Consider the following 13778-nt stretch of genomic DNA (forward strand, 5'->3'; position numbering starts at 1 on the left):
TAATGAGAAACACAGTAATATTAAAATTACTTTACAAGGAAACATTGCATTGAACGAAACAAGAACTAAGCGTAAAAGGTAAATGTGCTCTCTAATGAAAGTAAAATACTTTACTCAGACATACAATACCACCACATAAAAAACGCGCTTAGAACTCTATCTATACTAGTGTGGAAAAATATTCAATGTTAATTCAATAAAACAACTCTAACCTATACATTATTTTGGCTGTATAATTAATTATAGTTCTAAGTTCTTTGATTATATATGCATTAAATGTACTATAATGTTAAAATAAATTATATTAGATAACATTTTTCATTATTTTATTTAAATTATAATTTTGTTATATGTCAAAGTCAAAATGTACTAAAACTCAGAGTTGATGCGGCAACATTGCGATGTTTTGACGTCATCAATTCAGAACACGTGGGTTCACTGCTGTTTACAATAGACTACAATATACATACAATATACGAAACATGTAGGGTTCAAATTAGACATTACATTAACGGAAGCAAGCATCGATTTGTTGAATTGACTGTACAAATAATGTTACCGGTTTAATCTTGTTCTAATATAAATGAAACTTTTGATTGTAAACTTTACTCATCACATCTCATGGTGAAACTGAAACTCTCTCATTTAGACGATAATACGACCTTCTTGAATTGGTCACAATGGTAGACATTTTCTTGTGTCTTCATATTTGTCTAGTTGTTTGTCTTATTTAACGTATTAACTAATGTGTTATTATTTATTTTTTTATACTTTAATAGTTTATACTAGCTTTGTACTTTTATTTATATTTTAAGAATATTAATGTTGATAAATTTAAATTAAAATATCCAAAAATAACCAAACAGAGTAGTGCTTGCAGTAGTTGAGTTGCTAGGAGGGTCCTACTACATCGCCACAACAATTATGTACACTATGCTTGTGACTGTTTAGAATCCGAGAAGAACTATCCATTGAATTGTAATATTAATAAAGTTAAGGAAGGGTTTATTATGGTGTATTTAAGCATCAAATCCATGGGTTATTCCAAGAGAGCCATCAATATCGACGCCTAAGAGGCCATAAAAACTGAAAATATTCATGTACTTACATTATATTTTGACCTTATATTTTGTTGTACATATAGATTCGCATGGTGTAAGTGTATTACGAGATGCTAAAAGAAAGTGAAACTCTTACCGTACAATCCCACCGTTATCAATTAAATGTTGTTATTGCAGAATGATCAGCAATAACAAGTAATATGCGCAAAGTTATTCTCTTGCATGATAAAGCTCGACCACAAGTTGCAACAATTATGAAGAATAAACTGTTGCAGCTCTAATGGGAAATTCAGCACGGCCAGCAAAAAAGGAAGAATAAAGTGCAGAAAGAAATGATCAGAGTACATGCGAGTATCCAGTATTTATTAAAGATAATTAATGATTATTCCAGATAATTATTCAATTTGGGTACTTTTGAAAAATATTTTTGTACGAGATAAAGTAGTTGTTAAATATGAGCAGTAATTTAAACAATTATAAACATTATTACAGATTCTCCTGCTTTAGTTCTACTTTATTATTTAATTATTATTTATTATATTAATTTAATCGGAAATAATATACAATCTGAAATAAAATGCCACTGGACGCCAAGAAAGCAACTATTATGAATACATTAAACTTCTATTTTATTTTCATCATATAATTTACGGCTATCTGTTACAGTGTTATATTTTTTTATTGAATGATAATATCATATCCGGGCTGTTCTATTCTGTCGCAGTGTCAGCCCCCGCTGAATTTTTCATGAAAGCAACATACGAATAGCAAGCCTTCATCATCTAAAAAAATAAATTGAGCTGTTAAAATTTAATATTGAATGATTAAATATGTGAGTTACCATAACTGCTGTCTCATTAGTCATAGCACTAAATGGGCCTATAGTCATCTCCAAAGGTTTTTGTGCCCTTGCTTGTAAGATGTTCATCATTTTCAGTGAACTCTTATCAAAGTGATACCATTCGCTTTCGTAAATAGTATCAGCTATAGCTGCACTCTAAGAAACAAAATAAAAACTTTAGAACCAATTTATATAATTCTTTAATTATATAAGTACAGCCCATTATAATAAATAATCACATCTTATAGCACGTCCAATAAAACAGCCAATGCAAGTCATAGATGTCGAACATAATGCCAATTGCACTTTGTAGAAATGTAAAATTCGTTTTTACTAGGAGCGTTTCTTTTTTCTTTCTGACTTTATCCCAGTTAAAAAAGAGAGAGAATGTTCTCTGATTTATTGGAACATGTAACCGAATCAGCCTATAAAATTCTATTTGGGTACTAGCCGGCCAGTTGTCAAATGTGAATGGGATTACTTTCTATTAAACTGCCTTAGAAAGGTAAGCAATGATACTGTTAAATATGCTATAAATATTAAGTTGGGGTTTTTATTAGAAATATTTTTAGCGTGTTGCAGTTGCACTGAATATTAATATGAATACTTTGGATAAAATATTTCAAAAAGTTTGTGTTGGATTTACTAAAGAGATAGCACACGAAGGGGGTGGCGAATCAAGAACAATTTAATGTTATTTCTCTTGCTATCAACTTTATGAAATGTTCAATAACAGTGAGTATATATTTTTTCGCAAATATGCAGCTTTTCGAAAGTTGTAAATCATCCCTTCGTAAGCTGTCATAAAATATGGGTTTTAAGTGGTGTAAAGATAACCAAAGAAGCGGGAAAATGGAATTTTTGGACGCTTTTAAAAGAATTCAATTTTTAAAAACATAGGATAAAATTAAGGAAACATTATTATTTGGATATTCCAAAATGGAATATGGCAATATCACGCATTTACTCATTCCACTCATGGCAAAATGATAATAAAATGGTATAAATACAAGAGTTGATGAAAATATGTAAAAGTTAGAACACTTGTTAAGGTTTTGATTTATTTATTATTTTGGTAAATGTTTCCAGTTTGTATAAGATAAAAAACAGCATTCTTAAGGAAAACTTATACAAACATTTTAAATTACTTGAGAAGGTGAGAAATGAAGTTAAGGCCAAGAAAAGAGACAAAAAGTAATAAAAACACAGAACATAAGACAAGAAGACAGAATATGACTGACAGAGAGATTCGAGGCTTGTGGGGACTTTTGAGGTTTGGATGGCATCAAAAAAATGAATCTAGTCCATATGGGCTCAATATATGGCAATATATTTATTAGACGAGCGCAAGAAGAATACAGCAACGTGTATTTAAGACATACGACGATTATATGAAGAATTTAATCAGGATAATTATTCACCTTTCTTCAATATTTTTTTGGTCATTTTTCTAGCGAATAATTGCATTATTGAAGGATGTTAAATCCAATCAACGCCACTTTTAAAGAAGTTTTTAGATTGGAGCGGATCAGTAACTGATCAGTTACTAATTTATATTTTCAAGTAGCCTCATTTTACCTATTTAGTTTTTCTGCTATATCATACTATTATACTTTATTTCACGTCTTGCTTATAATTTATTGTCTTTTTCTTCCTTTATTTTAATTTTAGTTTGTTTTGTTTTCTTTTGCTTTTTTTTAATTTTCTTTATCTTTGTAATTATTACTTTTGTAACTAACCTCCTTCTTCGTTATGATATGTCTTAGCTCCTTAACTTACCATTTCTTTTACAATTTCAGGTACAATTTTGAATATTTTGTTTAGTAGTTTTTCATATTTTCCATTTATTACCTTTTTTATTTCATTTCAGTTACTGTCAGGAATTTTCTATTGTTTCTTCTATTATTTTTATTATTTTGTTATGTCTTTATTATTAGCTTTTCTTGTTTATGTTTTAGAATCTTTTCTTTTCCACCAGGTTTTATCTGTATAGGATAGTTTTATCTGTATGTGTGCTCCAAACCACGTCTCATTCCAGAAAACATCCACTCTGCCCGGTTACCGGAGTGACTGGCATGATTTTCCTTGTTTTATTTTGCAATTCTGCCTTGTGGACAAACAAAATTTGAAATAATCACATACATACATTTACAACCATGTCTTAGCATAATTCGATCCCACGACTGACTGGCGGACAGTAAGAGGATTAAGTCGACTCTATCATTTGTTTCATCGCTTTCGTTATTTTGTTTCCTCAGATTTGAGTTTATATTTATTAATGTATTGTTTTCTTTAGTATATTGGTGTTAGTTTGTTACATGGGCGGCTTGCCAGCTCCACTGTTTTACTGCTAAATTTATCGAAGTTGACTACATTATGTGCTTTTAGCTCAGTGGTTAGTTAAAAAATCAAAAAATTATAAATTGAGAGTATGCGGATGAGAATTAGATTAATGGTAGAATCAAAAGCTTAAAAATTGAATCGTCAAGAAATAAAAGGTTGACCATGTTCGGTTTATGTTTAAAACAGCAAATTAAGTAGTAACGATGTAACGACTGAATACTTTATTTAATTTAATGGAACTTACCTGAATTTTTATTTCATTGGCCGCTGAAGCATACGTAAAAATTTGTAATATCAAGAGTATAACATAACATCCCGAATAAGTAGCATCCAATCCCAATTTGTCGACCTATAACTGGATAAACTGGATTATTGGATCATTTTAATCGAGTTATTACCTTAGTAATGTCGGCAACAACGGAAGCGCAGTTGATGGAACTTATTAAAAACTCACCTAGAGTGGCGCCTCTTATACATTCATTTAGATTCGTTATGTATCTAAAAATACATGTGTTAAAATGTAATATTGTTATCAATTTCAATCGAACGTACGCCATTAGATTTTGATGTTTTATTACATACATTTTTAATGTCAGCGCTACGTCTCCATTATATGATTTTTGCGCAATCTCATGGATGCGTTTCAAACGAATTTGAAATATTTCCAGTTGGGTAGCTCCATAAACCATGCATGTTGTGGATAATCCAAACGATACGTTCACAGCCAATATGATAAAAGTTACCATGAAGCAATTTACGCAATAGAGACTCATCTATATTTAATTTAATGTATAGATTAGAAAGATTATACAAGTTGATGGTTGATGGCCATTTTTAAATATAGTTAATACACTTTCATTGATGGTTATCAGAGTACTAGTAAAAAGGAAACTATATACAGTCACTCAAATAATGTATGTAAGAACTGTTTTCATTATTATTTTAAATGCTGGTAAATATTTTGATCATTTCTTCATATTGATGACACAAAAAGGTATTGAAATTGATAACATTGATAAAATACATAGTAATCAAAATGTTTACCATAATTTTTTTACAAATATTTCCGACCCTTAATTTCCGACAAATATTTCCTGGTAACATAGGGATACCTTGTTGAAAGAAGATCCAATTATCTTCGTACTTTTTCAGCCTTCCGAAACTCTCTATAAGACAAGCCATTCTGCATCAATCTGAGCAAGTGGTGATTGAAATCTCTAGTAATTACACATATAATTATACATACACGCAATAAGTGCGTTAGTACTTTCCATTTCCATCTGCAACATTGTGCCATTTACACAATTTGAAGGATATGGCCAAGTACTGTAAAGCATTAACATGACTTTGAGTTGGTTACTCGCTATTGCTGGTTTTATTAACAGTTTTACTCAATTTTAGCTACTCGTGATATATTTAATTTTGCATATGTACTGCGTACAAAGCTGTATGACCATACATATTCCGCTTCTGTGTCGTTGAGGGTGGTTCTTCTGGTTTTGTCTTAGTAAATCCACTGTTCATCGCCAGCCATAATATACCATAAAATTCTAGTTTTTTGTTTGCCGAATAATAAAATCGCAATGTTGTTTTCGCCATTTTCAGTTAATTCCTGCGCTGGCCATTTTTTATCCTTTGAGATCTTGCCCATTGCAAGTCAACGTTTGAAAGTACTTGAATCATAAACTTTAACCTTTTCTGACCTTCAGACTGTTCTTCATCATTGGCATAATAGTTATTACTCTTAAATAATGGAAATCGAAACCGGACAAAATGGACATATAATTTTTCAAATTCAGCTTCAGATTTTTCAATTTAAACAACAAAAATAAATAATATCGAAACATTATAATTTTAAGTGTCTCATGATTAGTGTGTCTATATAATCAGTAGCTCAATAATACCAAACGGATGAAGAGGCTGAACATGGTCTTGATTGTGTTGTAGCCAATTTAGTGTCGTCCTGCATCATTAAGAACCTATTGAATAGAATGTCCGGCTTTCACTATCTTGATTGGCTTGTCTGATTGTAGTTCATGAATTGGTAGTAGCGTGCGGATCAGTACTGTTATGGCATTTATTAGGCGTTTTATTTGCCGCTCTCGGAATCGTGGGCAACCTTATGAAGTTAATGCTTGTTTAATTTTTCTTTTTGAGGTTGATTCTAAGATGGTCCTAGTGGCTGTGCGAAGGTATTTTTCTCCGGCAACTATAGGTATGGTGGGCGTATGTCCTTGTTAGCTTTGGCTTTGGCTGTAGTTGAACCAAATTGATCTATTAATGGCTATATTGTTTGCTCAAAATTTTAACAATTATGCATAATAAAGGATATTCCAATATTTAAAAAATACATGGACATAAAACGAGAGAATAACATGCTTTAATTGTAGAATAACATTTGAAAATAGGTAATTTCAGGAATCTCACTTAAACATACATATATAAATATTTAAGCTTTCAAACAATTGACAAAATAACTGAACCTCAATTATCATGTACAGTGAAAGAAGATTGATGAATTGATCAATTAAAGCATCATTTTCAACTTTATTTTACTTTCTTAATTATCTATATTGTCGAAGTCAGAGACACTGCGTGTGGTGGTTGAAAAACAAATACATCTACAAATTATTTTGTCGATTTTGGGCTAGACCGTTCTTGCGATATTCACATTGTCGTCCTATATACTTTCTGATTCAATAAAAAATATAATAAAAATGTCTTTACTATTTGATTCATAAATCTGGATATACATTATGTTTTTATAGACTATTCAAAGTTTTTTTGTATATACGTCATTAGTATGTTTACTCTACTGTATGCCGCAATTTGTAAATTCATTTCAGAATCAGGCAATATTTTTGTTCTCATTTTATTCTAGTTAAAAAAAAAACACATAATGCTGTTTGATAAGTTCGAACGTGAAACCGAACTAGCTTGTCAAAGTAGCCGGGTTGTCAAATGTACGCAAAAGTATTCAAAATATTAGTTGTAATTAATACAGGTTATAAACCGGTAAAAGGTTATTAGCGCTTTGTATGTTGATAAATCTTAAATCGCTACGTAATATATTATATTAGTTTATTTGAAAATGCCGAAAGCAATAGATAGTCACGGTCACAAACTGTGTCTTTAATAAGTTATTTCGAAAATGAACGAGGTAATGGAGGCCCCCTTTCGCTCATAAACTCCGTTAGAGAGGTAATTATTGATGATATTAAATATTATAAGTTGCTGAAATTTTATTGAAAATATGTTTTAACGTGTTGCTGCTGCGCTGATTATTAGTGTGGGTACTATGACTAACATCGCTTACAAAATGAAGAAGATATGTTAGATGCAACTAAGAAGATCCGTCTATATACGAAGTGGGTGACGAATCTTGACCATCTTGATATTGGTTTTACTTGAGATCAAATGTACGAAATGTATAAGAATAGTGAGTACACAAACTATTTTATCGATATGAACATAATATAATAAAATTATTTCAGAGAAAATTGTTAGTCTGGAAAGTACACATAAAACAGTCAGGAACATGCAGCTTTTTCAGGGATGTAAGATATCCTTTCATACACTCTTACGGGACATAAGATTTAAATGGTGTAGAGATAACCCTCGAAGATGTCTAACGCAACATTGCCTAAAAAATAATTCAATTTTTAAAGGAGTACAATAAAATCAAGGAAGATAAATTATTTGACTTTGTGTATCTTGATGAAACTTGGATATTTCGAAATGGTTCATTGGAGCACTCTTGGAAAGACAGTAATAAAAAAAAAGTATACACAACAAAAAATTGATGGAAAAAAGTAAAAATTACAATAGCATTTGCTTAGGTTTTGTTGGTCATAATATTTATTAATAATTAATTGCAGATATATTGTAATTCATGCAGGGAATAAGAATGGTTTTATTCCTGGTGCAGAATGAGTGTTTTCGTCCAAGTCCAAGGGCGACTACCGTGGAGAAAAAAACATAACAGGTTTTTGTTATGGTTTGAAAATTAATTGTTAAAGAACCTGGAGGAACCATCAGTTATAGTGCATTATGTATAATTCACCATATCATAGCCTACTGGTGGAAAAAATCCCAACATTAGCATCAATAAAGGCTGTAATGAAAGAATTACTTTCAAAACATGAATTAAGTTTTAAAGAGACTAAGAAAAGAACTGAATTATTTCAAATTGTTACTAGGTAAATATAAATGAAATGATTCATTGCGTTTTTTTTGCAATTTACTTTTTTTAGAAATAAACCCGAAAAAAAATTACAGTAGATCAGATGGCTGAACAGAATGTTTAAAGTTAAAGAAAGCAAAAGAAGTAACAAAGAATTATTATAGTAGACATGTTGGTCGAGAAGGAATGAAGGAATTGCATGAAGAACTGTTTGAATATGAGGAAGGAAGCATTGTCGACCATAATGCCTTGAGTTTGGATGAACTCGATAAGACATACAGTGGAAGAAATTGATAAATTGTGGAATCGTGAACATGTTAAACATGTTCATAACTACATAACTAAACGTAAAAAGGTAAATATGCTCTCTAATGAAAGTAAAATATATTACTTGGATATATCAATTGTTAATTATGTGAATTAAGCCTTTAGCACTAGTTTTTTTTTCATCTTATCTAGAACTCTACTTTATGGGTAGTGTGGAAAAGAGTTTATTGTAAATGTAATAAAACAACTTTAACCTACAAACTATTGTACCTGTGTTCTTAATTGTAGTTTTAAATATATGTTATGTTACTATACTGTTAAAATAAAGTCTATGTGTTTGTTAACACTTTTGTTTCATTATTTTATTTAGATATGAATTTTGTTGTATGTCAAAGTCAAGCTGAACTAAAACTTAGAGTTGATGCGGTAACATTGCAACGTTTTGACGTCACAAACTGAGATGACGTATATACAAAATAACTTTGATTAGACTATATATACCTACTATATTTTCAACAGGATTTGGAAAATAAATTTGATACAAGAAAGGCGGTTCTACGCTTTCATTATTTGCCTTATGTCGTTTGTTTACAATTATATTGCTACTGACTTCGACTATCATGTAGCCATAAGCACATAAACATGTAGTAATATATAAAAGTATTAACTAGAATCAAATATTTTAGAAAAATAGGAAATAAAAGATATTTTAGATTTTACAGTTGATCGCCAGGACTTAGCCCGTTCTAAATAGTAATCAGTTACTTCGGGGTCCTGGGACTGAAATATGTCTTGTTCGTCCATCATTATATCTTTAACTTTATCGAACACCTTGTTCTTAAAGTAGACGAAGAAACGTATTGTAATTTTTGAGGCGTCTAAAACAATCTGAAATTAAGATAAATATTGTAACGGCTCATCATTTATTAACAATACTAACAAATAACTATTGCAAATAATAACAGATTTTATTTATATTAATTTAATTTTGCCTTAGTAAGCAATATTAAATAATATGAGCATAAAGTATGTTGGTAGACTGCAAAGAGGTGTTTGACGTGTTAATGTTATCTTCATGCCAAGGTAAAGTGATATCCACTGTCAATCATTAAAATATCTTTTAAGGTTCGCGTTTTTCGTGGTACTCGGTATCTCAAAAATATTTACAGAATATATTTTTTTTATCAATCTCTTAGAGCTTCAACAATCTAGGTATGATTTCAATAATTGAAAGTGCGTGTAGGGCCAAAGATTTTTCACTATGCTACATCTTGTTGAAAGCTTGAGATATATCGAGAAATGCAGGGGAATTAAGTTTTTGTTAATTTGGTCGACTGACTTGTTTATTAAGGAAACCAAATTGATGGTATTGAAAAAAATTATCTTCTATGATTATTTTAAGTCTTATAATGTATAGTTTTTCCAAAATTTTCTAGATCGTAGGTAACATACTTATAGACGTCTTCTGATTTTTTTCTAGTTTAATAATCCTATCAGAATACGTATCATAGCATTTTCTATTTTTCTGGATAATGGACTAGATCGACTAGATCGGATAATAGACATCGTTTGTTCTCAGAGTTTTATGGAAGAATCTATTTTTATGAGGGGATAATATTATAATAGCATATTTTAAAATATTTTTTTTTATAATATTAAATGATATTGTTAGTTTGTGGTCTATACATATCGGTCAGAGCGTTGATTCTATATCAGAGAGAGTCATATTGAATAGGTTATATTGAGATTGTGAATATTATATATTTTTTAGAAGGATATTAAAATTAGAGATAAGGTTGATTGGTATTAGTTATTAGTTTAGGATTGTAAATATTACACCATACAAATTTATATAGATATAGTTTTACCTCATATTTCCTTATATCCTCTTGTTGGTCGCTCTTTATTTAGTGCATCCTCTATCCCGTTTGTGATTTGGGATATCGGAGAGAGCCAAGAATCACGTAGCGACCATTGAACAAACTTCCTGAAGAAAACATTAAGTTGGTGTGACCTACGACCCCTATATTGGTTCGCGTGGTCTGCTTGGGTTGAGTTATTATTTTGAAATTGAGGAAAAGTAGACTGAAACCTAACCGGAAGCAATAATAACAACTTAAGCCTTGTGTTTGAAATACGGTTTTGTCAAGAAAATACTGAGCCGGAGTTCGAAATGTATGTGTCATTTATCTTATTTACAGTGATTGATCTTGTCAAAGCATCTACAGTGTTTAAAATATCTAAACTTTTATTTATTTAGATATTAATAGACTTTATCAAAAACATGAGCGTATGAGTTGTACAGTGCATGCTTGCATATATGTTGATTAGCGATATCTATTGGAGAAAATGCGAAGTATTAATGTAGACAATCGTTAAGTTCGATTTTTAACATTTCTCTACATGAAAATTATAGTTAAATTAAATTATATTAGTTATAATAGTTATATTTTGTTATGTGTGTTGTTTCCTTTTTTTGTTGCTTTATTTAGATTTTTCAAAAAATGTTTGTAAATATATTTTTTTTAGTGACTAGGAGCAAGAATTAATACAGACTATAAAATATAAAACTATATGGAGCAGATGGAAGAGACAGAAGCCGTGGAAGCCGGCTTGGTAACGCAGTGGTAAAGCCCTCCTACTGTTGCGATAGCCGTGGGTTCGAATCCTGCTGGGGTATGGTCGTAAATTTATGTTTGTGATTGTTTAAAATTTGTGAATGTTCTAGGCAACAGTTTAAAATCCGACAAGGAAAATGATTCCAGTCACGCCAGTAACCAGGCTGGGTAAGACTGGATGTCTTCTGGGATGATTTCTAAAGTGCGAACTGTTAATGAAGCTTTTGTAATTTTTGTAATTGTTATGGTTGGCGACCCATTTAAACGTCGAGATATACGTTTTCAACGCAGTGATAAGATGATGCACATGATCCTAAACAGTCATCGTTTTTAAATAATCCATTGATATTTTGGAAAGAAGAAGATTAATACAATTTAAATTTTAAACACAGAAATCCAGTGACAGATACAACATATATATTGTTTTCTCCGATGGCGTCAGCTATTTTATTATTCAATTTATTAAGTTTAGTTACGGGAAACTTCGTTTTCGTTTTGAGGATTACAAGTATTTTCCTGATTTTGTCATCAGTAACATAGATGGAACAAGTGATAACGACAATATCGCTACCGTATATATTCTTCTATCATAATATATTGTAAATCCTCGTCATATGCAAGAATATATTCAAGACGGCATGACTTTTGTGTATCTATTTAATCGACCAGATCTATTCAACACTTTTACGTGCAATCCAAATTGGGTTGAAATCTAAATGTTGTTGTTGCCAGGTCAAACATGAGTGCATCGTCATGACATCATTGCACATGTGTACAAACAAAAATTAAAACTTGATTGCACCTCACTCGTTATGCAAAATTGCTTTTGAATGGGATAAAGTCTGTCGGGTCTGCTATTATTTTTTCTACATTAATTATCGTGAATGTCCATAATTATTATGAAAAAAATCGTTGCTCGCCCATAATGAAGTAATAATCCTTATTGACAGGCCTGGTAAAATCGGCTTAGTGTTCTTTATTACAGTGGCACAAAGATACATTATATTGGTTATGCATTTATGTTTATAAAACTCTTTAAACCTTTATATAAATAAAATAATTGAAATTTGTTGGACAAGGGTGTACATATACTAATATGACGTTTATGCTGTTATTATTTTTGTTGTTGTTTGAACACTTACCCCTAAATTTAGTAGCAGTTTTTCGAGGTTATCTCTCTCATATAAGACTCGAAAGAGCTCCATTATGATCAAAATGTAAAAAGCAGCAAATACTGATAAAGGGAAAAAGAAAAAATACTTATAAAGCTTTTTTAGAATTAAATTGTCAGTCCAGTGATATGACCAGGTACCAGTACAAATCATCAATGTTTTCAAAAAACCTATAAGTCTCGTATTTTTCTCTGTATCTCTGTCGAATTGTGGTTCGTCCATCTTTCGGGCTGAAATACTTTATGATATGTATATTTTTTCCATCACGCAGTCAATAAATATACGTTTTATATAGCTGAAATATTTATTAGCTTTCTCAAGTTTGACTTCAATAATGTTCTTATAGTAACAACGACATATAGTTAGAATTTTAATAAAAAAACATTTGTATGACATAATGGAAATAATAGAGGAATAGCTAAATTAGGAATTTTTCATATCATTAAATTTTCTTAATATATATTTTAAATATTGATGCCTCTGCTATTTTGAGTGGTATTTACTACTTTTGTAAAGCCATAATTCCGCCACTGAGTTCTGAGATATTTAGAAAAAAATTAAATCAAGTAGCAGTACCCAGTCAATATTACACCCTTAAAAGAGTTTTGAAAATAGGAATAAAGTCGCGCGAGGCAAGGTCTGGACTATATGGGAGATGCATCAAAACTTCCCAGTCAGTTTTCCTTAATTTTTAGTGTTGTTGCAATGAAAGGCAACATTTTCTTTATTGGTCGATTTATATCATCGTCAATGGCCTGCTACAGATGCATTATAGTTATCGATAATAAATAGTTGAATTACTTATTCGATCATATTCAAGCAGCTTATGATAGCTGGTTTTACAAGTTTTACATTATATATATATATATATATATATATATATATATATATATATATATATATATATATATATATATATATACATATACATTTAAAGAAAATAAAGCGGAGTAGTGAAGTTCTTAAAGAATTCCTAGATGTTCCGAAATTTAGATAAGATAAATTTTTTAAAACTAGAAAGATTGTGACAATACTTCCCAAATTTCTTACAAAATTAGTTTTCTTCATCAAATAACTGTGTTTTATATTTAATTCAATTCTTGTCTCCACTTTCTTCCCAAATTTTCTTATAGATTTCTTTTTGTTTTGAAAAAGAAATGTTTAAAGACTATTATGTATGTTGTATTATATTATGTATGTATGTTGTTCGACATGTATTTTATGTCACCATATAATTTACAGAAATAACAAAACCTGTTTAACAAAACCTGAAAAAAAAAGTCAAAATTTAAT

The 13778-nt window shown here is 30.3% G+C and overlaps 1 protein-coding gene across 1 annotated transcript; it reads right to left on the reverse strand.

The window, feature by feature from the left end:
• Positions 1-1771: 1771 nt before the first annotated feature.
• Positions 1772-12707, reverse strand: LOC143193239 (uncharacterized). Its single transcript, XM_076399320.1, has 8 exons — positions 12456-12707; positions 9416-9583; positions 9201-9362; positions 4798-5018; positions 4644-4743; positions 4490-4594; positions 1903-2058; positions 1772-1843 (listed from the first exon to the last, which is right to left on the reverse strand). Exons 1-8 carry the CDS (start codon positions 12705-12707, stop codon positions 1772-1774), a joined length of 1236 nt encoding a protein of 411 aa, XP_076255435.1.
• Positions 12708-13778: the final 1071 nt, after the last annotated feature.

This window comes from Rhynchophorus ferrugineus, unplaced genomic scaffold (assembly GCF_030347505.1).
Source record: "Rhynchophorus ferrugineus isolate W39M unplaced genomic scaffold, kcgeb_rfMv2 rfM3, whole genome shotgun sequence".
Classification (NCBI taxonomy): domain Eukaryota; kingdom Metazoa; phylum Arthropoda; class Insecta; order Coleoptera; family Curculionidae; genus Rhynchophorus; species Rhynchophorus ferrugineus.

Bases quoted from the DNA above. Each gene is read 5' to 3' on its own strand.
- LOC143193239 (XM_076399320.1), bottom strand. From the start codon at position 12,707: ATGGACGAACCACAATTCGACAGAGATACAGAGAAAAATACGAGACTT. The intron at 4,595-4,643 runs GTAATAACTCGA...ATCCAGTTATAG, and splicing joins TTGTTGCCGACATTACTAAG to GTCGACAAATTGGGATTGGA. The intron at 2,059-4,489 runs GTAAGTTCCATT...TTTGTTTCTTAG, and splicing joins CCAATGAAATAAAAATTCAG to AGTGCAGCTATAGCTGATAC.